Source organism: Erithacus rubecula (assembly GCF_903797595.1).
Source record: "Erithacus rubecula genome assembly, chromosome: 26".
Lineage (NCBI taxonomy): Eukaryota > Metazoa > Chordata > Aves > Passeriformes > Muscicapidae > Erithacus > Erithacus rubecula.
The window spans coordinates 6,008,823-6,035,441 of NC_136678.1; the positions used below are offsets into that span (position 1 = coordinate 6,008,823).

At 50.5% G+C, this 26,619-nt stretch overlaps 2 protein-coding genes across 2 annotated transcripts in view; one reads left to right on the forward strand and one right to left on the reverse strand.

Moving 5' to 3' along the window:
* RAP1A (RAP1A, member of RAS oncogene family) overlaps positions 1-26,619 on the forward strand; it is a 188,524-nt gene that overhangs the window by 77,396 nt on the left and 84,509 nt on the right. The window lies entirely within an intron of this gene.
* Positions 1-26,619, reverse strand: part of KCND3 (potassium voltage-gated channel subfamily D member 3) — a gene marked incomplete at its 3' end in the record, with an annotated part of 88,645 nt that overhangs the window by 3,152 nt on the left and 58,874 nt on the right. Inside the window, 4 exon segments of the mRNA XM_079327287.1 lie at positions 966-1,022; positions 4,651-4,743; positions 10,621-10,722; positions 21,817-21,979. Of these exon segments, the coding sequence (XP_079183413.1) occupies positions 966-1,022; positions 4,651-4,743; positions 10,621-10,722; positions 21,817-21,979 (415 nt within the window).

Below are 26,619 nucleotides of genomic sequence, written 5' to 3' on the forward strand. Positions count from 1 at the left end.
GGGGGGTCTCACTGCAATGACCCTGCCCGCACTGCAGCTGGGGGGTCTCACTGCAGCCGGGGGGTCTCACTGCAGCCGGGGGGTCTCACTGCAGCGACCCTGCCTGCACTGCAGCCGGGGGGGGTCTCACTGCAGCCGGGGGGTCTCACTGCAATGACCCTGCCCGCACTGCAGCTGGGGGGGGGGTCTCATTGCAGTGACCCTGCCTGCACTGCAGTCAGGGGGTCTCACTGCAGTGACCCTGCCCACACTGCAGTCAGGGGGTCTCACTGCAGTGACTCTGCCCACACAGTTTTGCTCTCCTGTGTGCCACAGGAGCTGCTGCAGTGAGAAAAGTGTCACTGCTGCCTCGCTCACACGGCCTGAGATGACAGTGCTGGGTTCAGACCCACGGGGTTTGAATTTCTGCATTCCAGAATGGTCTCAAAAAGTCTGGAATGCCTCATGGTTATGACCAAAAGGAGCTCGTGCTCCTTTTTGCCTGGGCTGTATTTTATCTGGGTGATCACCTGGCCATAGAAGTCAATGCTTGCACTGGCTCTTGGGTTCAAAGCATCCCTCAGTGCATGAGCTGGGGGGGATAAACAGGGCAGTGAAGAGGGGGAACTGCTCAGGGGAAGGGAATTCAGAAAGCTGAATCTGTAAAGAGCTTTTGTGCTAAGGAACAAGAATTCCTGAAAGAAAGAACTCCTATGAGTGGCTACCAACACCCGGGTAGAGTGAACAGACTCCATTCAGTCCCTGCCAGCTTCAGAAAAGATGGGAAACAAAAGCAACCATGCTGCAGGCAGCCACCAGACCCGACAGAACAGGGAACACCCCTCACAGGGAACAGGAGCACTGGGAATCAAAGGAAGCCACGTGCACAAACTGCCGGGACAGGAGCAGAAGGAGAAGTGAGCAAACACTGTCCAGACACGCCACAGAGACCACAGAGAACACAGATCGAATCGAAAAGCGAGTACCTTGATGGTGGAAGTTCGCACAGATAACAGGGGATCATCCACAAGATAGGACAATCCCTACAGGACAACATGCCAACAGAAGATAAAAACACAATTCATTGTCCATTCCAGCATTCAAAATTTAGTCCCAGCACTGCGTCTCTGCTCTCAGCATTCCAGCTCAGGTTTGAATGGGCAACAGAACCTTCTCTCAGGCCCCTCAACCAGAGACCTTCTGGCAATTCAGCTTCTGAGTGGTTTGTTCATGGAAACAGAACAAAACCCAGAACAACTTTATTACTTTGATCTTTTGAGAGCCAAAGGTAAAATTCAGCTGGTTCACAAATCACAGATTGGGATGGTTTTGCTGTTGTGTCACCAACGGATTGTGGGGTTTGATCAGACTCTGTGAAAACACAGAAGGGTTTGGGTTGAAGGACTGGGTTCAGGGCACTCAGCACTTGGAGAAAACACAGCATGTGAATGTCCAGACTCGATCTGGGAATGAGAGAGGAAAAAACCTCCTTTTGTTTGAACAAACTCCATCTGCTGTGGGAATATGACAAAGCAATCTCTGTTGTGGCAGCTCCAAGTACTCCAGGGTCACTTTGTCATCTGACACAGCAGATTTGTGACCATTCACAGCCACTCAGCTGGAAGAGTGTGCCAGCACAGCCCAGAGACCAGGCCAATAAATAACGGCCTTTGAGAACCCTCGGCTGCTTCCAGGAAAGGTGAATTGCCCATTGAAACAAGCTTGCAACCATGGTACATTCCTCATTCCATTCCTGCAACTTGCTCACAAAATGACTCTTCAGTGTTTAAAAACGCTTTTACTGCCATTTAAATTTTCTGTTGCAGGCTGTTTGAATAGATCATGTGAAGTTCAGGATCTCCAGACAAACCCATGGAACTTTTTGGTAACTGCAGACCAGGATCCAAACCTGCTGTGTGGTTTGGTGCTGCAGCGTGGCAATAACTGGCTGAAAACCATGAAAACCCATTTGTGCAGATTGTCCTTCTGAGTTCTAATCAAACTCCAGGTGTTGCTGTTATTGCCATCGTTTGCTGAAAAAAGGAAGATTTTCAGTCGCTGCCACTCCTTGTCTGAGCAGGTCTGGGGGTGGAGGGGTCAGAGTTTGATAATGGGTGGGTGGCACAGCCAGGGCACCACGCCCACTAATTAGGATACCACACCCACTAATTAGGGCACCACACCCACTAATTAGGACACACTTTGGCCAGTTACACCCGTGATGGAGCAACTGCTGCAGCCCCAGGGATGCTCAGCTGCCCCTGCAGGTCAGAATTTCTGTGAGCCCTTCTCGAGCCTGCAGGCAGGGCTGGCAGCTTTTGTTTGCTTCAGCCAAAAAACACGTTCACATTTTCAAATGGAAGTGCTTTTGTGAAATATGGGTTGTACTGAAGTGCTGAAAGTTTTAGGCAGAAAGTTTTAAACTGAAGAGTCAGGTTGTGAAATATCTGCTGGTAATGTAACATTGAAATAAAGGCAGGATGAGTTGTATAAACAAATCCAGTAGTCAGTGACACAGGAAGAATCAGTTCAGGCCCCTTGGAGCTCCTTGGGCTCAGGTCACTGCCATTAATTGCTCAGCTTCTCCCAGGGTATCTCTGAGGCCCAAGTGGTGCCTCAAGCCAAGCTATGGAAGTGAAGGTGATTTGTCTACAAGAAACCCTTGCAAGTCAGAAATCAAAAGTACATTTGATGATGGATGCAGATAGAAAAAGGCATGAATATTTCAATATTCTCCCTAGAATGAATTATGGTATAGATAATGTGTTCCTTTACTGCAGAACCTTTTATACAAACCTGGAAGCAAAACATATGTATCAAATAAATATCTGAAATGTTCCCAAAGACCTCTGCATACACAATCAGCCAGCAATGCAAACTAAAACTGGCTCCCAGCCTGGCAGGGTGAGACAGAACAGCCCTGCTGTACACCCTGCTGGGGGCTCTGAGCTCAGCCTTGGAACCAGAGGTGAGCAAAGGTGAGCAGAGCCTGGGCAGAGCTCAGCCCCTCTGGGCCACCCCCAGGGCTGAAGGGTCCATTCCCAGCTTGGGCGCGGCTGGCCAGGGCTGGGCTGGTGGCCAGGTCTGGTTTGTTTGGTGACCAGGTGTGATTTGGTGACTGGATGTGGTTGGTTTGGTGACTGGGTGTGATTTAGTGACTGGGTGTGGTTTGTTTGGTGACTGGGTGTGATTTGGTGACTGGGTGTGGTTTGTTTGGTGACTGGGTGTGGTTGGTTTGGTGACTGGGTGTGGTTTGGTGACTGGGTGTGGTTGGTTTGGTGACTGGGTGTGGTTTGGTGACTGGGTGTGGTTGGTTTGGTGACTGGGTGTGGTTTGGTGACTGGGTGTGATTTGGTGACTGGGTGTGGTTTGTTTGGTGACTGGGTGTGGTTGGTTTGGTGACTGGGTGTGGTTTGTTTGGTGACTGGGTGTGATTTGGTGACTGGGTGTGGTTTGTTTGGTGACTGGGTGTGGTTGGTTTGGTGACTGGGTGTGGTTTGGTGACTGGATGTGGTTGGTTTGGTGACTGGGTGTGGTTTGGTGACTGGGTGTGGTTGGTTTGGTGACTGGGTGTGGTTTGGTGACTGGGTGTGGTTGGTTTGGTGATGGGTGTGATTTAGTGACTGGGTGTGATTTGGTGACTGGGTGTGGTTTGGTGACTGGGTGTGGTTGGTTTGGTGACCAGGTATGGTTTATTTGGTGACCAGCCTGTGGTTTGGAGCCCCCAGCAGCATCCTCCTCCTCCCAAGGCAGCAGAACTGTCCCTCAGTGCTGCCCAGCACCGTGACAGGGAGTGACGTGTGACTGACACACAGAGTGCTGTGTGACTGACAGTGATGTGTGACTGACACAGTGCTGTGTGACTGACAGTGATGTGTGACTGACACACACAGTGCTGTGTGACTGACACACACAGACGTGTGACTGACAGTGCTGTGTGACTGACACAGAGTGTTGTGTGACTGACAGTGATGTGTGACTGACACACACAATGATGTGTGACTGACACAGTGCTGTGTGAATGACAATGTTGTGTGACTGACACACAGTGTTGTGTGACTGACAGTGCTGTGTGACTGACAGTGTTGTGTGACTGACACACACAGTGATGTGTGACTGACAGTGCTGTGTGACTGACACACAGTGTTGTGTGACTGACAGTGATGTGTGACTGACACAGTGCTGTGTGACTGACAGTGTTGTGTGACTGACACACAGTGTTGTGTGACTGACAGTGCTGTGTGACTGACAGTGTTGTGTGACTGACACACACAGTGTTGTGTGACTGACAGTGATGTGTGACTGACACACAGAGTGATGTGTGACTGACACACACAGTGCTGTGTGACTGACACACACAGTGATGTGTGACTGATAGTGTTGTGTGCCTGACAGTGTTGTGTGACTGACACACACAGTGATTGACTGACACACACAGTGATGTGTGACTGACACACAAAGTGTTGTGTGACTGACACTGTGATGTGTCATTTCCATCCCTCTGCACAGGAATTCCTGCTGTTCCTTTAAAGGCAGTGAAGCAGAAGTGCCTTTCACCCACTGCAGACTGTTGTGGGGAGCCCAGAGGAGCGGCAGCCTGGCCGGGGGTGTGACAGGGTCCCCCAAAGCCCCTCGGGGGTCCCTGCTGGGCAGGGCTGGGCTGGTACTTACGGTTGTTTTCTCCAGGCAGTGCAGCAGATGGTGGTGTTGGCTTTCGATTAACGAGGTGCCTTTAGTCATGTGCTGCTCCTCCTCGGTGGATCCCTGGAATGCAGAGAGAGAGGAGGGGAACAGACCCAGAGAGGTGTAAAAACAGGAGAACAAACAGAACAGCAGCAGCTGCTGTCTCAGGGTGAGACAATTCACTGCTGCCCCCTCTCAGCTCTTCCTCCTGACTCCCAGGAACTTTCCTCAGGTTTTTTCTTAATGATTTCACTTGTCCACTCAGGACAGATTTGATCCAAGCCCTGAGCCTTTCTAGGTGTTCACAGCCAGGGAGGAAATACTGAAATATATAAATATTTATATTATTAATATTTATATTAATACTAATGTTTAGGGTTTGAGGATAATATTAGGCACTGCTAATTTTTAGGGTTTAAGGATAATACTGGACATTGTTAACTTTTAGGGATTGAGGATCATATTAGGCACAGTTAATATTTAGGTTTTGAGGATGATATTAGGCACAGTTAATATTTAGGTTTTGAGGATGATATTAGGCACTGTTAATTTTTAGGGTTTGAGGATGATATTAGCACTGTTCATATTTAGGGCTTGAGGATGATATCAAGCACTGTCAATATTTAAGTTTTGAGGATGGTATTAGGCACTGTCAATTTTTAGGGTTTGAGGATGATATTAGGCACTGTCAATTTTTAGGGTTTAAGGATAATATTGGACACTGTTAATTTTTAGGGTTTGAGGATATTCTCTTGGCGCTGCTTGAGCTGAAACTGCTGTGATTTCCCCACACCAGTCTGTGGAGTGCCTTTAGGGTGAGCTCTGTCACCCTGGGGTGCATTAAAGCAGCAGGTAGGTGGTGTAGGGTGTTCCCAGTGCCTCAGAAATGGGGCCTGGTGTCTTCTGGAATAAAATCTGGAAGTGAAAAATGGATGTGAATGGCTCAGAAGAGGAAAGAGCATCCTGCTCTCTCGGGGGTCATGTCCAGCTGTGGTTAAGGCACCGTGTTTGAGCACACCCTGCTCTGTGATCCTCAGGTGAAGGAAGAACTCTGCCTCTGGCAGGTGCCAAAACAGCTGAAGTGGTACATTAAGGGAGCTGATTTCCTGAACACTGAATTAATAGATTCCTGTGGGAATGCATCTTAGGCAGGTTATGGATTTTTTTGTTGCTGTTGTTTTGGAAGATGAACATTCCCAGATGTATTTTTAGAAGTGGCCTAAAAAAAAAAAAAAAAAAAAAATCAGTTCCATTTTTCTCATTAACAATCCTCCTGGTGAGGTAACACATGCAGCAGGTCCTGCTGAGATGACTGACTCCACTGAAGTCTGGGTTGGAATATTTCCCATGGAGGTCCTTGGCAGACCTGAAGCAGAGATGATGCTGCACTAAAACACTGGGAAAAGAGAGAGGGAGAGCACATCTTGCAAACTGTGTCTTTTTATGAGGATTTGCCTGGGAGGAAATGGAAATGGGATCTGGGAGCCAAGGCAGGTTGAGTGTTGGCAGCTCAGCCCAGCCTCTCCCTGTGCCTCCCACCCAGAGCAGCCCTGGGGAAGGGCTCAGGGACCAGGAATGGGGTTTGTTCCCTCTCTTCTTTGGGGTTTTTCTTCAGCAGCTCAGTGTTTCCAGCAGCAAAGAGCAGGAGCCCCCTGAGGCCATCCCAGGTGGAGAGCAGGGCTGCTGATTATCCTGAGCATCCCAGGCTCTTGGCATTTTGGGAGCCTGGCTGAGGAGAGGGATCCTGCAGATGCCTCCTGTGTTACTGCAGGCAAACAAAATCTGGGTCTTCAGCAGAGGAGCTTGGAGAGCTGCTGGGGGAAGGAGAGCTCTTCTCTGAGCCAGGTTTACAAGGATTTGGTGCCAGTTGCCATCCAGTTTGCTCTTGGAAGACTTTCAGTGAACTGCTGGCTGCCTGGGGGAGGCTGCAGCACACTCTGCTGTTCTGAAATCCAAAATTCTTCCACTTTCAGTGCTCCATCAGTGGGCCCTGGTGAGCTGGTCCAGGGGCTGGACTGGCCCTGCCCAGTGCTTGTCTGGGGTTTGTGCAAAGGCACCAGAGCTCCCAGCCTGAGTATCCCAGCTCTGGGATATTCATATCCTGGGATATTCACCTCCTGGCACTGCAGCTAAAAGGGAATTTCAGCTGTACAAGGAGATTAGTGCTAAGAGGATATGTAGGCTGCTGCCATGGGAAGGATCTCACCATCCCTCCAGCACTTTTGACACAAAGCCCACTAAAAAAATCTCTGTATGAGAAGGGAACAGTCTGGGTGCTCGGTGTGTGGATGGCAAATGGTACAAACCCCCACGTTTGTGGAGCACAGGTCTCTGGAGCTGAGCTCTTCCTGCTGCTGTGCCTGATGAATCCTTTTCTGCCTTTCTTCCCCTGCTGGAGGCTCCAGCTGCAGGAGCTGCTCCTTGCAAGGTGGCTCATGCTGGTTCAGGCTGGTTCATCAGCTCGTGCTGGAGTGTTCTGGGATCCTGAGCACGCCTGGGTTTGCAGGGCTTGGTTTGGCTGCAGAGCCCCAGGCAGAGCAGGGTGCCCAAAAACAGAGCTGGGGGATCTGGGGCTGGGGGATCTGTGAGATCTGGGCTGTGGGATCTGGGGCTGTGGGATCTGGGGCTGTGGGATTTGGGGCTGGGGGATCTGGGGCTGGGGGATCTGGGGCATCTATGAGATCTGGGGCTGTGGGATCTGGGGCTGGGGGATCTGTGGGATCTGTGGGATCTGTGGGATCTGGATCTGTGGGATCTGTGGGATCTGTGGGATCGGTGGGATCTGTGGGATCTGTAGGATCTGGGGGATATGGATCTGTGGGATCTGGGGGATCTGTGGGATCTGGGGGATCTGGGGGATCTGGGCTGGGGGATCTGGGGCTGGCAGAGAGCTGCTGCTGCTGGCTGCAGGGATTCAGCTGGAATTGCTGCCCTGTGGCTTGTGGCCACGTGCAGCCCATCCCTGCTGCCACAGCTCCTGGGCAAGGTGTCAAACAGGGCTTGTACCTGGGCAGGGAAGCAGTTTGACACTAATCTGACTGACAAATATGCACAGTATGGAGATAATGTTCTGGTGCCTGTTACAGCAGCTACACACGCCACCTTCCTTTATGTTTTCACAGCTTAAAAAATTTGGCTGTCTAGACTGGCTGTCATTCACATCCTGCACTCTTCAGAAGGGTTTGTTGCTCTGCCATGAAATGAAAGGATGTCAAGTCTTGCCTGGTGGAGTTAAAGTGGCCATGTGCACCTGCAGGGAAGAGCTCTCTGCAGTTCTGTAATTAATTAGTCTCTGCCTGAGGAGGGAGAGTCCTGTTGGGTCTTGGTTCTGCCCCAAGTCCTTCTGGGCTTCTGTGATTTAGAACTGTGAGCCCACCAGGGAGGAGGTTACAGCCAGGAAACCTTGTGAAAACCTGCTGCAAGAGCTCCTGTAGATCTACATTTAGTTATTAATGGGGAAAAAAAATCCTCCAGAATCTCTTTAGAAATGTTTTTGTTTTCCTTCTTGTATCTACTGCAGCTTTGTAGCCAAAATGATAATTTTCTCACTTCTTTTTGGGCAAGTGCCAGAAAATGAACCCATTCAGCCAAATATTTCTCTCAGCCTCGTGCATTTTGGACATAAGCACTGGTGTGTCAGCTGCTCTTCCCTGAGTGGTCTTGGCAGGGAGTTTCTGTTGACAAGAGGAGTGAGGAGATCCTTGGGATGACAGGCTGGAAGATCAAGTGCAGACTGAGTGATCCTGCTAAGCTCTCCTGGCAATTTGAAAGGCCAGACACCAGAAGTTCAAAAGGAAATTTTAAATTTTTAGCCTGGGGAGCAGCTTCTGCAGGGGCTGGAAAGGCTCCTCAGCTCTGATTTTGAAACACTGATCTTAGAAAAATTAGGATTTTAGTTAAAAGTTAGTTATTTACTAGAATTAATTAAAAAGCAAATGGATAGACAGAACTTGCTAAAAATAATTAAAAGTTAGAAGGAAAACCAGGCTTGAGGTGGTTATCTGAAATCAAATAATTGATTGTCTGTCATTTTATGTTCGCTCAGCTGCACTAAGAGTGGGAAAAGACAAAACTAGTGAGTGACTCAAAGGAACATGGACAATGCAATCAGAAACCCATTCTTGGGAAAATCAGACTGTCCCCAGAAATCATTTGCATTGTCAGTGATAGAAAAGGTCCAGAGTTCAGGGTGAAGAAGACTCACCTTACTTCCTCCTTCTAAGACCTTTCCCCACAAAAACGACCCCAGACCTAATTTAAGAAGTCAATCAAATGCTTAATAGCTATTGCAGCTAATTACCATAGGAAACGGGGAATGGGAGGGGCTGTTATGATGAATATGCAATTGTTCAAAGATTTGTCAATAAATAAAGTTTGTGATCAATTTTGCAGTGAGTATCAGAGGATTACCTCTAATGAATAAACACACACTTTCCAACTTTAAATTGTTAGAGAGTCACAGTTGAGTATCATTATCAGACCAATACTCTTACTTTGGTAAATCAATTTTTCAGAATATGGAGGCTGGAAAAGCCCCCCAGCTGCCTCAGAGAATTTGTTCTGCAGACCCTCCCCAGCTCTGCAGCTCCTCCCTGGGCACAAAAGCAGGACGTGTCCCAGGGAGGGGAATGGAGGCAGGTCCCAGGTGAGGCTGCACAGTTGAGTTCTGGGTGGCTCTGGGGCTCAGTCATTCTTCTTCTCTCTCTTTGCCCCTCATGTGCATGAAGGCTGATTTATTTTCAGTGAAATCCATGAAATGTGCTAATACCTACTCTGGTGTTGATCAGGCTTAATGTAATAACTCTTCTCATGTCTGCTGCTGCTGCTGAGCAATCTGAGCACTTAAAAACTTTCCTCCTCCCGAGCAGCCAGAGGCCCCCGGAGGCTTTAAAAATAAACCCGAGCAGGCTGCCTGCTCCAGGAGCTCGGGAATATTTCCTGTCCTGTTGAGATGATCAGACAGTGCACACCAGACCCTAGAACAATAAAGGGAGGCAGTGTGTGGGCACTGCTGAAGGCTCGTGGAGAAGCCCAAACTGGTTTTTTCCCTGGAGCTTTTCTCAGCTCCAGCTGGATCTTTCCCAGACTGGGGATCTTTCTCAGAGGCAAACTAAGGAAAGTAAAAAGAAAACACAGACAGACCCCTGGTGTTGGGCACGGCCCTGAGCCGTGTGAGCGTTTTGCACGAGGCATGTTTTCAAAGAGGTGTTGCCTGTTTTGGCCAGTGAGTCTTTTCTGCTTTGTTTGGCTGATCTATCTTGTATAAATGCCATGGCTTCTCAATAAATCACTCTTCTTGCTGCTTGGAGGAGGGAAATGCTGCTGTGTTCTTTTGCCACTTCCCAGCCCCACAGTGACAGCAGTGGGTGTTTGTAGTGAGGGCAGTGTGAATCAGGGAGCAGAGGCAGCTCTGGAGCTGCTGGGAGGGAGAAATCCAGGAAGCTGTTCCTGCCTCCAGTGTGAGAGGAATGAGGGATTTGTCTTTACAAAGGAGCTGTGGATGTGCTGGTGGATAAAACCAGCACTGAGAGAGAAAAAAACAAAGAGATGGATTCCAATGATTGGTGAATGGAAAAAAGATATTTGCCTTTACAAACAAACTGTAGGTGTGCTGAGGAATGAAATTGGATATTGGAAGACGAGAGAAGCAATGGGGAAGAACCATGGATTCTATAAGAATTAAAAATTCAAAGGGAGGGTTGTACATTAGAGGGGAATCTCAGGTATCAGGTGTTTGGGCAGTCTGTGCCTCTCAAGTGCCTCAGCCCATGGGGAAAGAGAGAGGGAAACTGGGATAAAAGGAGGCTGCACCTCCAAAAACCTGAGAGACCCCAGGGGATGCCCCACGGCCTCTCCTTGTATTGGGATAAAGCAAAAGGAGTCCCCTGTGTCCTGTCCGGACACAAAGCTCTGCTGTTGGTGTGTTAATTCCCCCGCCCGGCCCGGCAGGTGACTCACCGTGAGCTCCAGCGCCTCGTTGAGGAGCCCGTTGCGTTTGCTGTGCAGGTACGCGTTGGAACTGCCGGTCTTGGCCACGCGGATCCGCGCCAGGCGCGCCTTCTGCGGGGCGGGACACGGGATGGGTGAAAGAGAACGGGGATAACGGGATAAGGGGGGAGAGAGGGAATATGGAGATAACGGGGATAACGGGATAAGGGGGGAGAGAGGGAATATGGGGATAACGGGGATAACGGGATAATGGGGGGAGAGAGGGAATATGGGGATAACGGGGATAACGGGGATAACGGGATAATGGGGGGAGAGAGGAAATATGGGGATAACGGGGATAACGGGGATAACGGGGATAACGGGATAATGGGGGAGAGAGGGAATATGGGGATAACGGGGATAACGGGATAAGGGGGGAGAGAGGGAATATGGGGATAACGGGATAATGGGGGAGAGAGGGAATATGGGGATAACGGGGATAACGGGATAAGGGGGGGAGAGAGGGAATATGGGGATAACGGGGATAACGGGATAATGGGGGGAGAGGGAATATGGGGATAACGGGATAAGGGGATAATGGGGGAGAGAGGGAATATGGGGATAACGGGGATAACGGGATAATGGGGGAGAGAGGGAATATGGGGATAACGGGGATAACGGGATAAGGGGGGGAGAGAGGGAATATGGGGATAACGGGGATAACGGGATAATGGGGGAGAGAGGGAATATGGGGATAACGGGGATAACGGGATAAGGGGGGAGAGAGGGAATATGGGGATAACGGGGATAACGGGATAAGGGGGGAGAGAGGGAATAGGGGATAACGGGGATAACGGGAATAGGGGGGGAGAGAGGGAATATGGGGATAACGGGGATAACGGGATAAGGGGGGGAGAGAGGGAATATGGGGATAACGGGGATAACGGGATAATGGGGGAGAGGGAATATGGGGATAACGGGATAAGGGGATAATGGGGGGAGAGGGAATATGGGGATAACGGGGACAACGGGATAAGGGGGGGAGAGAGGGAATATGGGGATAACGGGGACAACGGGATAAGGGGGGAGAGAGGGAATATGGGGATAACGGGGATAACGGGATAAGGGGGGAGAGAGGGGATATGGGGATAACGGGGATAACGGGATAATGGGGGGAGAGAGGGAATATGGGGATAACGGGGATAACGGGATAATGGGGGGAGAGAGGGAATATGGGGATAACGGGGATAACGGGGATAACGGGATAATGGGGGGAGAGAGGGAATATGGGGATAACGGGGATAACGGGATAAGGGGGGAGAGAGGGAATATGGGGATAACGGGGATAACGGGATAATGGGGGAGAGAGGGAATATGGGGATAACGGGATAATGGGGGAGAGAGGGAATATGGGGATAACGGGGATAACGGGATAATGGGGGAGAGAGGGAATATGGGGATAACGGGGATAACGGGATAATGGGGGGGAGAGAGGGAATATGGGGATAACGGGGATAACGGGATAAGGGGGGAGAGAGGGGATATGGGGATAACGGGGATAACAGGATAAGGGGGGGAGAGAGGGAATATGGAGTGAAGGATGTGGGAAATAATGGCGTTAGGGATGGGGGATAATGGGGGGAGAGATCGGGGATATTGGGGTGAGGGATGGGGGATAATGGGATGTAGGATGGGAATAATGGCGTTAGAGATGGGGGATAATGGGGTGAGGGATGGGGAGAGGGGGAGAGGGGGTATGGGGGGATATGGGGGAAGGGGGGATATGGGGGAGAGAGGGGATAATGGGGTAAGAGAAGGGATATGGGGTGAAGGATGTGGGAAATAATGGCGTTAGGGATGGGGGATAATGGGATGGAGGATGGGAATAATGGGGTGAGGGATGGGGACACAATGGGGTTAGGCATGGGAAACAGTGGGAAAATGGGATTAAGGATGGGATTAAGAATGGGTTTAGGGATGGGAAACAATGGGAAACAGTGGGGTTGGGGCTGGGGACACAAACAGTGGGGTTGGGGCTGGGGGATACAGGGGGTGCTGCAGGACCCTTTACACCTCCCAAAGTTTCCCTGGGTGAGGTGCAGAGCCTGGGGCCTGTCCTGGCCCTGCTCAGGGCACAGGGGCTGTGGAAGCTCCATTCCTTCCCCTCAGCCTGCAAACCCCTCTTTGTGTCAAGAAAAACTAAGACCCTACCTCTTCCCTTTTGATTATTTCTGATAATTCCTTTTAGCATTTTAGTTTTTCTTTTCAATCCCTGCCTGCTTCTCTGTCGAGTGATTTGCCTTTTTTTTTTTTCTTTTCTACTGTTAATTTATGACTCAAACACCATTAAAAGTAAATACATGAAATAGCTGCAGCTATTAAAAAATAATTACATTGTGCTGTGGTTTAAAATGCTGCATAATCCCTTAAATAACACGGAGCTCGTGATTTTCCCTTCTAATTAGAGGTGCTAAGGGGAAGTGCTGTAGGAAGAGGAAAGGCAGAGGCAAAAATCTGCAGAGGGTCCAGAGAGTGGAGCCATTTCAGCAGCTCCATCCCTGTCCAGGTGTGATCCACTCTGGCCCTCAGCACTGGAAATATTTGGAATATTTGTTTGACCTCAAGGCCTTGTGCTCAAGCAGATGATTTCCCAGGCACAGGGTAAAGTTTGCAGCTTTAATTGGGTGACACAGACTATGACCAGTCTGGAAAATAGGTTTTCTTTTGAGCCCCCCAGAATGGGGCCATCTGAAATTGGCTTTATTTTCCATTCCTCACCTAGATTCCCTTGTCCCATTTTAGTTCAGTGGGAGTGAGGTCTCTGTGCTGGGCCTGGGACAGGGGCAAGGCACAGACTGAACACGGGGAAGGGAAATTGGCTCCTCACTCCTTTTCAGACTTTCCCTGCTGCCCTGGAAAGGATTGGACCAAAACCCCTGGGTGCTGCTGCTGTGGGATGGGAGCTGTGGGACTGAGCAATATTTCATTTCCCAGGGATGCATCACTGTCCCTCTGTCTCTGATAATCACATTTCCATTAAATTGTTTCTTCTAAACACAACCTTTGTGTGTCTGTTCCTTACTTCTCCCAGTGATCCCCCTCCTCTAACCAGCAGGGGATTTTGGGTGCTTTTTCCAGGGATGCTCTGATGGTCACCACTGAAAATTCCCATTTCTCTCTGTGCCTGATGAAATATCAGCTCCTTTGCCAGTGCCCAGCTTACCTCACCTGCAGGAAAGGCTCATCCTCATCCTCAGCTCAGTCAATTGTCAAAGTGGATTCAGTCTCAGGCTGTTGTAATGAACATTATTCCCTTTGCCTCCAGGCTAGCAGGGGATCAAATATTAATAGCTGCACTCCACGTGGAGTGGAGATGGTTCTGAGCTCTGCTCCCTTTTCCTTTTGAAACAGGGCCACTTGCTATCTAAATAATTAAGCCCCCCAGCTTCAGTAGTTCAGAGCAGACGTTGTTATTTTAGGCTGTCAGTGGGGCAGGACAGGAGTCAGTCCTGCTCTGCTCTGCTCACACACAGCACTGGCTGGGACCCTCCAGCCCCGGGTCCCCATGGGGATTAAATCTGGTAGATGTCTTGATTAACTCAGCTAGAGAAGTTAATTAAAATTGGTGCCTAAAACTGGTTGGGGCCCTCCAGACATTTTCCTCCATTGCACTAGAAACAAGTCCAAAACAGCAGCTCAGGTTTGTCTGTGGATGTTTTTTGTGTGTGAGTTCTTTGGGAAGTGCCTGTGCCTGGTGTTTGGTGCCTGTCCTGTGCCTCTCTGGGCTCTGGCACTTTGATCAAGGCTGACAGTAAGGAAAGGTTTGAGATCTCCCAGATTCTGCCAGTTTTTCCAGATGTGGGCAGGTTTTGTGCTCCCTGTCCTGCAGAGCTCAGCGCTCCTGCTCTGGGCACAGCTGACGGGCAAGGGGAGGCTCAGGATGTCCTTTCTGGGGGGATGGATGACTTGTGCATCTTCTCCCCCAGATGTGACAGACTAAAGGTCAGCAGGGCCGGGCCTGAGATCACTGCTCCTGAAATAACCCCTGCACAGGAGGCTAAAAAAGGAAAAGCAAACGGCACACGGTGTCTGCATGGAGCTGGGAGAGGAGTTGCTAGGAGACCACAGGATCTCAAAATGCATATGACCTAATCTGGAAGATAATTTATATGATGAAAATAATAATACTAATGACAGCCACTTACAGGTTAGGATGATGAATTTGGTTATCTTGGAGCCCACGTGCAGCTCTGGGCTCTGCTGGGTTTTGGGAGGCTGGAGGCTCAGAACAGGCAGGAAGGGCAGGGCACACCTGCCCAGGTGGGGAGGCTGCAGCAGCCTGGGGGTCTGCACCTCCCAAAGGGAAGAGAGAAGAGCCTGAGCTCATCTTGCTGCTTTTTGGAGAAGTGCAGGGAGCAGGAGCTGCTGGCTGGGAGAAATGCTTACCAGATGGCAGGCTCAGGAAACAGCTAATTATTATTTATTAATGATTTTCATCCAGTTCTTATGGAGATAACGCTCGCTCTTGATTTATGTGACATAAAAAACTATTAAGCTACAACCTATGACACAATTCCATATTTGCCAGACAAACTCAGCTTTCCAGATGTTCTGCTCTGAGCAAGCACTGCTGGGCTTTTAGGGCTGAAATGCAGCTGCTCTCCAGAGTCATCAGCAGAGTGGTTTTGATCTGTTTTTTTTTTTTTCTCAAGGTGAAATATCACAGCCATTCAGCAAGTGCTTGATCCTCCTGCTTTTGGCTGCATCTGCAGCTTGTTTGGGGTTTGGAATTTAAATTCCAGATGGAAAGAACGTGGCTGGTTCTGGAAGATGGGAAGGTGATGAGCAGATTGCAGAGTTACACAGAGCACAGCACTGCTGTAGGATCTCAAGAACTTTTTCTTCTCCTTTTAACCTCATTTTTTTTCCCCCAAGAAACAAAGTGTGCACATTTGGATTTTGCTTCCTTTCAAACCTTTCCATTGAATGGCTTCTGAGCCAAGTTCAAATATTCTGTCACTTTTGCTTTGGGGGAGATCTTATAGAGCTGCATATGGAAATGAGGTAGTGTAGAACTCATTATATTCCTATATAATTTGATAGAACCACTTACAGTCAGACCTTGATCTTATTTTGGGCCTCTTCATTACTTTCCAGAGATGAAAGATTCCCCTCTCCTCCTCTGTGCCTCTCCTTTTAATGCCACCTTACCCTTGGCACCATTAAAGCAACAGAACATCATTTCCAATGAACTTTATCGTTTAATCTTCCCCAACTCTGAGGAACATCATGTTCAGGCTATTTATAGAACAATGCACAGAATATGGAATTTAATGGACCTACCAGTCACAGATATCCTGATTAAACAGGGAGTTCTCAAAGGGTCACAATATGCAAAACTGGCAGGAAGGGCCTGGTCCTCTCCTGCTGTAAACTTCATTTTGTACATTCCCATCCTGAGCTTAACAAGGTCTGGCTCAGATTTAGTGAAGCTCTTACTCCTGCAGGACATTTGTTTCAGAAATCCTTCCTTCTGTTTAGAAAATTCCTTCTGATTTCCAGCCTGTGCATTCACCCACCCAGTGAGGGTTACAGCCAGACCCTGGCTGGGTAAGGACTGACTTTGGGGACACTTTTACCTCAATTGAATTATGTTTGCTGCAGTTGCTGCCACTTGGCTGAATCTCAAACTTCCACTCTGCTGAAGTGACAAAACCACCTCTCTTCCCTTGTCTCTCCCTTCTTGAAATGATAACAAAAGAAATTCCTACAAACACTTTTTTGTAGTATTAATGGACAGATTTTTAGAGCTTGGGTCAGAATTTGTCCAAGGATGTGGTCAAAGATCTGCCCAGTTGTACTGGGAATAATCTGGGATAGCTGGAATTGTTATGGGGTGTAATTCAGGGTGTCACAACTTGTCTAGAAATTTATTGCTTAACAAAATCTCAAGAAAGGACTCTCACACGTTTCTGCATCATGAACAAGATGCTGCTGCTCTCCTTGGCCCAGGCTCAGTGCACACCTGGAGCCAGGTGTGATCAGCAGCTGCTGCCTGGGATTTCTCTCTCTGTCTGCTCCTGTCTGCCTTTCCAGAGCTCACTCCCCTAATTAGCAGCTGCAAGGCCTGGGGGGGCTGGAGGAATTCACAGCTTTGATGGGTGTCACAGCCCAGCTCCCACCCTGATGGATGAGCAGCGATTAAAGGGGGAAGGAGGGAGTGGCTCAGGGTCTGCCCAGCACAGGTTCAGGATGGATGGGCTGGTTTTGGAGGCTGAACCCATAAAGTGGAGCTGACTGATTCCAGCTCTTCCTTTCAGAGGAGACAGCTCCTTGTCTTACACCATTTGGGGCTCGGGGAATTTGCAATAGCTGAACTGATGGAAAATGTTATTTCGCTTTCCTCGAGGATATGAAAGAAAAGAGGCAGGATTCCTGGTTGGATTATTTGTTTGGGTTTTTTTTTTTCCCTGAACTCTATTAAGGGATGTGACAAACAGAGAAAGAGGTGCCTAGCCCAGCAGAAATGAAACATCTTTTAAAAAAAAAATAAAAAAGCTTTTTTCCTCCCTGTCAAAGACTGTTAAATATCAACAGCAACAACAAAAACATATTCCACGCAGATTCATTCTGGTTGAAAAAAAACCCATGTTCTTTAAATGTCAGCCAGCTCCAGTTTTAACCTTATTGTTTCTCTCTCCCCCTAAGTTCCCAGCCCCATCCCCTGCTGGCACTGACTCATGTCCTGTCACTCCTCACACAGCCCCAGTCACTTTTCCTGGCCCTTCATTTCCACACCCAAGTTCACTAACCCACCTCTGAAATTCAGGGTGTCAGCTGCACAACAGAACATCTGAGAGCTGCCTCCCCTGCTCTGCAGCAATCAATTACTGCAAGGGGCTGGTTATTGGCAGCTGTGTGGGCTGCCACTCGTGGGGAGGGGATGACACAGAGCCAGGGCTGAGCCTTCCCCAGCAGCTCTGCTCCCCCCTCTGCTCCAGGCTCTGGGACAGGCTCTGGGACAGGCTCTGGGACAGGCACTTCTGCACCCATTGGTGTCCCTGCTCTGCTCCCATCTCTGGTTCAGGTTGTTCTCCATCCACTGGTGTCCCTGTTCTGCACCCATTGGTGTCCCTGTTCTCCATCCATTGGTGTCCCTGCTCTGCTCCCAGCCCTGGTTCAGGCTGTTCTCCATCCATTGGTGTCCCTGCTCTCCCTTTCTCTGGCTGGAGCCCCTCTGGAGCATCTCCACAGTTCTCTCCTGCTGGGCTGGGAGATGGAATCACCTCCCTGCATCCCTGCCTGCTGCTGGGGTTGTGATTGATGCTTTCATTCATCCCCAGACAGCGAGTCCTCTCCAGCTCACCCCTCTGCTCTCAGCCTGGCACAGTTTTCAGCCTGGTATTAGAGTTTTGTGTGGGAGCAGCTCTCCAAAGCGATTCTGTCCTGGGTAGTCCTTGCCTAAATCCGTGTTTGGCTCTCCTGGAGGCCTGCAGGGTGGAATGAGAAGTCTGCCTCCAGGCTTTCTGCAGTACACTGCCTGTTCTCAGGGAGCCAAAGGGCACCGGGTAATAAATGGGATGAATTGAACACCCTGAGAGGCTGCAGTCGTCAGCAGCACATTTACTGCGGGCTGGAAACCAAGCCCTGTGATTTCCCAGGGTGTGTTTGCTGGCAGCCCCGTGTGTAGTGCAGCACTGAGCCAAGCCCATCCCCGGCATCAGCAGCTCTCCCAGCATCTCTGCCCATCAGCAAATCCAACCAAAAACACATCCAAAAAAAAAAAAAAAAAAAAAAATTCCAAAAACACAGCAAATGCCCTCCAAGCTGGGCTGGGGGTTCTTTTTTCCCATTTCCCCTGAATTTGTGGGTGCCTCGTTTTGCTGCCCCTTGAACCTTTGCCTTTCCCCAGCTGAGATCCGGAGCAGCCCTGCTGAATCTGTCACCCCATCCCTGCCTGTCCCTGCTGGGGACAAGGACTGTGCTCAGCCCTTCCCAGCCCTGCAGGAGCTGTTCCCTCCCCTGGAGCAGCTCTGGGCTGTCAGCAGCTGCCCCTGCTCTCCGGGCTGGAGGAGTGGGAGGTGTTGTCCCCCCCAGCAGCAGCTCCTGCCTCCTTCCCCTCCCTGCAAACCCAGCACAGCTCAGGGGCTCCTCCAGCATCATCTGAATTACAAACTCCTTCTATTGTCAAGCCTTTTAAGTGTCACATTCTCTTTTAAATCCCAGGCTGTGACATTCAGTGAAGAACAGCAGCGTTTCAAAGTCAGGAAGGTCTATTCTTAGCACATCAGTCAAAAAAAAGGAGAGGAAAAAAAAGTCGTTGGGGAAGGAAAAAAACACAACAATTTTACCAAAATGAACCTTGTCACAAATGATCAATTTGTCTTCCATCCACACTGACCTGCTCCTGCTGCATGCCAGAGGACAGAACCTGATGCCACAGCACAATGAATTAAGATTTGCCAGATCTCCTTGTAATTAATTGTCTCACAGTACAGGTTTGGCAAAGAATGATTTATCTGTAATGTGATTAGATCACCGGTGGTTGGGTTTTGTGTTTGGTGGGGGTTTTATTCTTTTTAAGGAACATTTCTCCTCAGCTAGTTGAAGAATAGATGCTGATGAGTAACAGCCACCTCCTGGTATTTTATTCACGTTACTGAAATTCCTCTTCCTGCTAGACCAGAGCCCCCTCAGGAGCTGAGAGGCAAAGTTAGGCTGAGCTCAGCAGGGCCAGAGGGGCTGGGCTGGGCTGGGGGCTCCAGCTGCTCCCACAGCCACCCCTCAGTCTGGCAGTGCCAGCCCAGCCAGGCTGACTGCACAGAGCTGCCTTGGTCATCTGTCACTGGAAAATCTCAGCTGAGTTCATAGAAAAAATTGTATCTTATCTTGAAATTTACCTGTACACTGTAAAAGTTTTGATTCTTTGAACTAAACAGACCTTTCAAGGTTTTTATCCTAACACATACCCAAGAAACTGCTCTTGAATTCAAAGAGAGCAATCATTTAGTGAATTCCTGGTGTGCTAAAGGAAGGCACTGTGTGCATTCAGAGCTGCCTCCCAAATTCTCTTATAAGGAGCTTCTGCTGGGGGCTCTTAATATTCAAGGGCTGAGAGAGCAAAGAGATTTTTCCAGCCTTCCTGAAAAAGCCATGCAAATGCCTCTGTAAGGAGATGGGGGCAGAGTTTGGATTTTTCTGCAGGTTCAGTTCATGTGGGATGGTGCTGGAACAAGTGTGGCACCAGAGCAGCTCCTGAACATCCCTCTGTGCATCCTGACCATCTCTGAGGACTGTCATTCATGTGCTCCTCTCCCTTCCCTGCTTCTTAGTATTCATGCAGTGCTGATCATGTGAAAATTACTCACACTTATGACTTGAGAAAAGTTTCTTAACTGAGAAATTCCACCAATATCAAGGGAATTAGAAATTCAAATGGGGGGAAATTATACAGTGTGTGTGTCAATACAGCAAGCCTTTATAAAAGCTGCAATCAATCACAGTGGCATCAAAGGTGTGGGACTGTTCCCTGCTGCAGGTGGATCACAGGCCAGTGAGGGAAAGGAGAAGCTGGGTCAGGGGGAACCTGGGTTTGCTGCCTGGAGGGAGGGGCTGCCCTGTCCAGGACACACCTGCAGTCGGTTCTGAGGTGAGCCAGGGTGATTATTGGCCCATATTTGTTATTATGGCCCAAGTCTTGCCTGTCCTGCCCTTGTGCCTGGGCTGGGCTGTGCAGCAGCTTCTGTCTCTGTTGTGGTGCTGACAAGTTCTTCCTCTCAAAGCCCTCAGCCCTGAAATGGGCTGGACACTGTTGGGCAGTCCCCTGAGCCTCTCCTGAGCACCCCTGTCCTTCCCCAGCTTTACAGCTCACCTGTTCCTGTCCCAAGTGAGACCCCAGACCCTCTGCACTCAGGGCAGGTCCCCTGCAGAGTCACTGTGGGGATGCTCTGATCCCTCTGCACCCTCTGCCTGCAGGGCAGGAGCAGAGGGGGCTTTGCCTCACCTGTACCTGCTGTGCTGTGTCCTGATGGAGCCCCCTCTCCCTGCAGATCCCCTCCCTGGTTTGTAGATCCCAGCAGAGCTGCTGGGGCTGCACTGGCTCCTGCCCCATCCCTCTGCTCCCCTGCTGTGTTCTGGCTGCCAAATGTGGTTTTGTGGGTCTTGTGTCTGAGCTCTCTGCTGTCAGCTCCCTGAGATGCAAGGAGCAGGCACGGCCCAGATGCTTGCCTGGAGCAGAATAACACTTTTTTCTACTCCTGTTCTCCATCAGGTCCCCTGAGTCTTGAATTTCTGGCAGACAGCGTTCCACAGGGAGAACAAGAACCTCAGGCCTTTGGTTTGCAGTTGTTGTAAAAACCTGATTGTGGCTGTGGTGTAATTTAGCAGATTGAAATAGAGATACAGTAAATCTGTTATGCTCTCCCAGTGACTCAGTGAGCTTCCACTGGCAAAAACTGCTCAGAATTTGGAATACCCAGTAATCCCTCCACGTTTCCAGGGGCTTTTGTGCATTGCTGCAGTCACAGCTTGGAGGGGTTTGTGTGCTGGTAAGTGCAGGTTGCTGGATGGGTGTGTTAGAGAGACCACGAGGAGCCAAAGGATAAACAGCTCCTGGGGCTGATTGAAGGGTTCCAGTGCACACAGCCACACATTTATTTCAGAGTATGGGGAAAGGTGAATAATAACAGCCCTGGTGCTCCTGATGCTGGAAATACAAGAGCACAGTGTGTGCAGCAGTGAGGACTTTGGGGGTGCAGCTTTGATGGAACACACTTCTATTTCCAATGTATAAATTGTCCTGGTCAGACTTTGGGTCAACCAGGGCTGGGATTTTGTGGGATCACATGAGTTTATTTTCCTTGTGCTAGGAATGTGTTAGGTAAGTTATTATCTGGGTGTAATTTTGTGACAAACAAAAGGAAAATTTTGTCCAGGAGGGGATGGAAGGGACAGGAAGGGACAGGAGGGGACAGGAGGGGACAGGAGGGGATGGAGGGGACAGGAGGGGACAGGAGGGGATGGAGGGGACAGGAGGGGACAGGAAGGGATGTCAGGGGACAGGACGGGGCAGGAGGGACAGGAGGGGATGGCAGGGGACAGGAGGGATCCGAGGGGACAGGAGGGGATGGCAGGGGACAGGAGGGATCCGAGGGGACAGGAGGGGATGGAAGGGGACAGGAGGGGACAGGAGGGGACAGGAGGGGACGGCAGGACAGGGTCTCTCACCTTCTGAGCGCGGCGCTTGTCGGCGCGCTGGTTCTGGTGGTAGATGCGGCTGAAGTTGGAGACGATGACGGGCACGGGCAGCGCGATCACCAGCACCCCGCTGAGAGAGCAGATGGAGCCGAAGATCTTCCCGGCGATGGTCTTGGGCACCATGTCCCCGTACCTGCGGCACAGACACACGCGGAGCCTCCTTAGACACAGCCTGCCAGGACCTGGGCACCGAGAGCACGGGGGCACTGCCAGGACCCGGCACCGAGAGCACGGGGGCACTGCCAGGACCTGGGCACCGACAGAACAGTGGCACTGCCAGGACCTGAGCACCGAGGGCACGGGGACACTGCCAGGACCCGGCACCGACAGAACAGTGGCACTGCCAGGACCCGGCACCGAGAGCACGGGGACACTGCCAGGACCTGGGCACCGACAGAACAGTGGCACTGCCAGGACCTGAGCACCGAGAGCACGGGGGCACTGCCAGGACCTGGGCACCGACAGAACAGTGGCACTGCCAGCACCCGGCACTGAGAGCAAGGGGACACTGCCAGGACCTGGGCACCGACAGAACAGTGGCACTGCCAGGACCTGGGCACCGAGAGCACGGGGGCACTGCCAGGACCTGGGCACCGACAGAACAGTGGCACTGCCAGCACCCGGCACTGAGAGCACGGGGACACTGCCAGGACCTGGGCACCGACAGAACAGTGGCACTGCCAGGACCTGGGCACCGAGAGCACGGGGGCACTGCCAGGACCTGGGCACCCACAGTACAGTGGCACTGCCAGGACCTGGGCACCCACAGTACAGTGGCACTGCCAGGGGACAGCTCGTGGTGCCACCCCAGGCTGGGCATGCACCAATGTGCCTTTACCCACATCAAAACCCCTCAAACACCTCAAATCAATAGATTTCTTCATGTCTATTAACTTTTAACTGCTGCTTGATGCAAAGATCATCTCTAAGCTCTTGCTAAGTGACAAGTTCTTCTACCTCATTTAACTCTGGTCTAAAAAAGAAAAATCTCACTTTTCTGCTGCTGGCCCTTAACACAATAAGGCTGAAAATTAATCATGTGCCTGAAACATGATCTCAGTGACCTGGAGCATGGAGAAAAAGCCATTCTGTGCATTTGCAGAGTATAATAATGAGTGTCTGGCTCAGAGTCTGGCTCAGGGAGTTTTGTTCTTACACGCAGACTGAGAGTTACCTCATTCCTTGGGGCTTCAGAGAAGGGCTTTGAACACCTCGAGGGAAGACCAAACCCTTGGAGCAGGAAGGGCTGTGGGGAGGTGGAGAACTTCACTCTCAGCACTGCTGGAGCTGCAGTGAGGAGCTGAGCAGTGGGACAGCAGCTGGTCCTGGTGGCACCGGCTCTGTGTCACTTGGTGCCACTGCAGGGCCCCTGGGGCATCCCTGCCCTCCTCCCCTGGGGCATCCCTACCCTTCTCTCCTAGAGCATCCCTGCCTCCCTCCCCTGGGGCATCCCTGCCCTCCTCCCCTGGGGCATCCCTGCCCTTCTCCCCTGGGGCATCCCTATCCTTCTCTCCTAGAGCATCCCTGCCCTCCTCCCCTGGGGCATCCCTGCCCTTCTCTCCTGGGGCATCCCTGTCCTCCTGCCCTGGAGCATCCCTGCCTTCCTCTCCTAGAGCATCCCTGCCCTTCTCCCCTGGGGCATCCCTGCCCTCCTCCCCTGGGGCATCCCTGCCTTCCTCCCCTGGGGCATCCCTGCCCTCCTCCCCTGGGGCATCCCTGCCTTCCTCCCCTGGAGCATCCCTGCCCTTCTCTCCTGGGGCATCCCTGCCCTCCTCCCCTGGGGCATCCCTGCCTCCCTCCCCTGGGGCATCCCTGCCTTCCTCCCCTGGGGCATCCCTGCCCTCCTGCCCTGGATCTGCTCCCTGGGGACTCCTCTGGCCTCCCTGGGCTGCCCTTGGCCTGGGATGCCAGCCCAGAGCTTTGGGAATATCTCAGCTCTGTGTGTGCCAGGCAAACCCTGTCCCCCCTCACTCCTGGCACTCTGGGATGGGGCTGGAATTGCTCTGCTCCTCCACTGCCATCCCCAGCTCCTGCAATATTAATTGAGAGAGAACTATTTCTGTGCTGGTGCCACCACAAGGTACTGATGGCCCTGTGGCGTGTTTATATCAGGTACTGTGCCAAGTAAACCCAGCACTGGATTTCAGTTAGTACTAATTAGGCATTTCAGACCCAAAACTTCTTTTCCCCAGACTGGAATGGGAGAACTCAGCTTTCCCATTAATTTGTTTAGTAAAAGGCAACTTGTCATCTAAAGAACTTCTGCAGAAAGTGCATTTTATGCAATTCATCAATAATCTCATTAGAGCAGGGAGAAGAGAGAGGAGCTGGGTAGTGATTAACATTCAGAGGGTCTAAGGGGGTGTTTGAGCTGTGAGTTCCATAGGGTTTATTGTGACCTCCAGGAAATCACTGCAACTTTCTGTACCTTGGCTCCCCAACATAGACTTCAGCTAAATCCCTAAAGAGGCAAAGCAGGAGTGCTGGTTTCAGGTGCTGGGGGAGGGTGGATTCCCCTCAGGGTGGGCACCATGAGCTGGGGAGTGGGAGGGACTCTGGGAGCTCCCCCTGAGAGCTGCTGGCACCAATCAGAGAGCTGGTTTGGTGATGGACAGCTCGGGAAACCAATGGAAAGTTATTTCACTTTCACAAATCACAGTGGGTGAAGTTCAGGGGGGTTTTTCGCATGGACCCCCCGCACCGGCCGCGTGTTTTCCTCTTAATCTGGATACAATTTTAAGTTCTTAATGCCTGGATAAGATTCTCGATCTCCTGAACACCCTTAATGAGAAGAAATAAAGCATGGAGTCCAAAGAAGTCGGTGGAATGAAGATAAAGTTCCTGATGGGAAGAGACTGAAAAGATGCAGCTGATAAGGAGCTGAAAACCGTTTGTTGTGGGGCTATGAGGGGATTGTGACTTCACTAAAATTCCTTTAAACTCTGAAATACACTTGGGGAGGATGGGTGCTTGAGTTGAAGGCTTTCCTTGCCTCGGGAAATTGAGCTCTCTGTTTTGGGACTGGAATATGAACAGAGACATTTGATAGAGAAGGAGATGAAGAGGATTTTGTTTTTCAGCAGCCTGCCTTTAAAAGTAGCACCCCATGTGTGCATCGTAACCCATAACACGGCTCTGGAAGGAATGTGGGAATGAGAGGAAAATTCATTGTTCTGTAAGTCCCTGGCAGATGCAGACTGTGAAGGTGAAGACACCCCCCAAGTCTAAAGCAGAAAAGTTCCTTTTTCTCTTAAGTTCTCTCTTAAGTTCTCTTAAGTTCTCTCTTAAGTGAACTGAAATGATTATTTGAGTGGATAACTGACTGAAGTGTTCTCTGTATGTGGTTGGTAAGAAATGTGGAATGAAGGGAGGAGGGAATAATCTAGGAATCTTATTCCGAGTTATTAATAAATTTCTTCTTGTAGCCTTTTTTAAAGTTTTGAGCCTGCGTTGTCTTTACTCCTAAATCCTATCTCTAAAGGAAATTAAATATTTAAAATTGGCAAACCCTCTAGTCATACCGTGACACCAGGGAAAAAAAAACAACTCAGAAAATGACATTTAAGTGGTCACTCTTTAGACTGGAAAACGCTGCATGCAGAACTTCAACTTTCTTATTTTCTATTTTTTATTTCTTCTGTGACTTCTGTGCTCTTTGGCTGGAAAAGGGGTCGTGTGTCACTCACCCTAATTAACAGCTATTAGTCTTGACAACATAATGTGCTGTTGTTTTTCTGCCTGCCAGCAGAGGAGGGTGATCACATGGAGGTCCCTGGTTTTAGCCACAGAGGTGTCTGGGCACTGCTCAGGTCCCCAGCTGGAGACAGCAATAAATAAGGTGCCCAGGAGCTCATCAAATGACTCATCCAAAAATAGCCCTGGCAGCGTCTGATGATGTCTGCACATCCCCAGCAGCTGCAGGAGAAGCTGCAGGATCTGAGGGCACAGGACAGCAGCAGGCAGGGGGACAGCCCTGCCAGGGGTGGGGTGCTGGGTCTTGTTTTGGGTTTAATTCATCATTCCCCACCCACCCTGCTGGGACAGCTCTGTCAGGGGGTGGGGTGCTGGGTCTTGTTTTGGGTTTAATTCAATATTCTTCACCCACCCTGCTGGGACAGCCCTGCCAGGGGTGGGGTGCTGGGTCTTGTTTTGGGGTTTAATTCATCATTCCCCACCCACCCTGCTGGGACAGCCCCCAGATCTCCCCTGTGCTGCTCTGGCACCAGTGCCTCGGGTGGGAAGGGCCCTTACAAAGCCATTTATTCAGCTGCAGTGAGCAGGGACAGTCTGACCCCTGGCTCTGAGCTGCAGTGTCCCCAGGGGTGCCCAGCTGTGCTTTGGGGCTCCCAGGCTGGGCTGGGGCTCTGCCAGGCTGTGCCCAGAGCAGGAGAATCTGCCCAAAGCCAGCCCTGAGCACTGAATCAGCCGTGGCAGGGAAGCACAGAGCCTATTTCATGCTAGGATTCTTTTACATTAAATATACTTATTTTCTGCCTTGTTTGGAGCTGGGCAGCTCCCCAGCTGGGTATTCAACTGCCAGATCTGGCACAGTTTCACACTACTGTTTTCTTTTTCTCTGGCATAATTAATTTGCTAATGTTTTCACGGATGCTCTAAAAATTCTCCTGCAATTCCATCCTCAGCCAAGCTGTGAGGGATGAGGGCTGGAGATGCCTATCAGCCCCAGCAGCAGCAGCTTATCTTCAGCACTTGGGTTCACTTTGATTTTTACTAAAGCCACGGTCAGCAGTTGCTTAGCAGGGATTTTCCAGG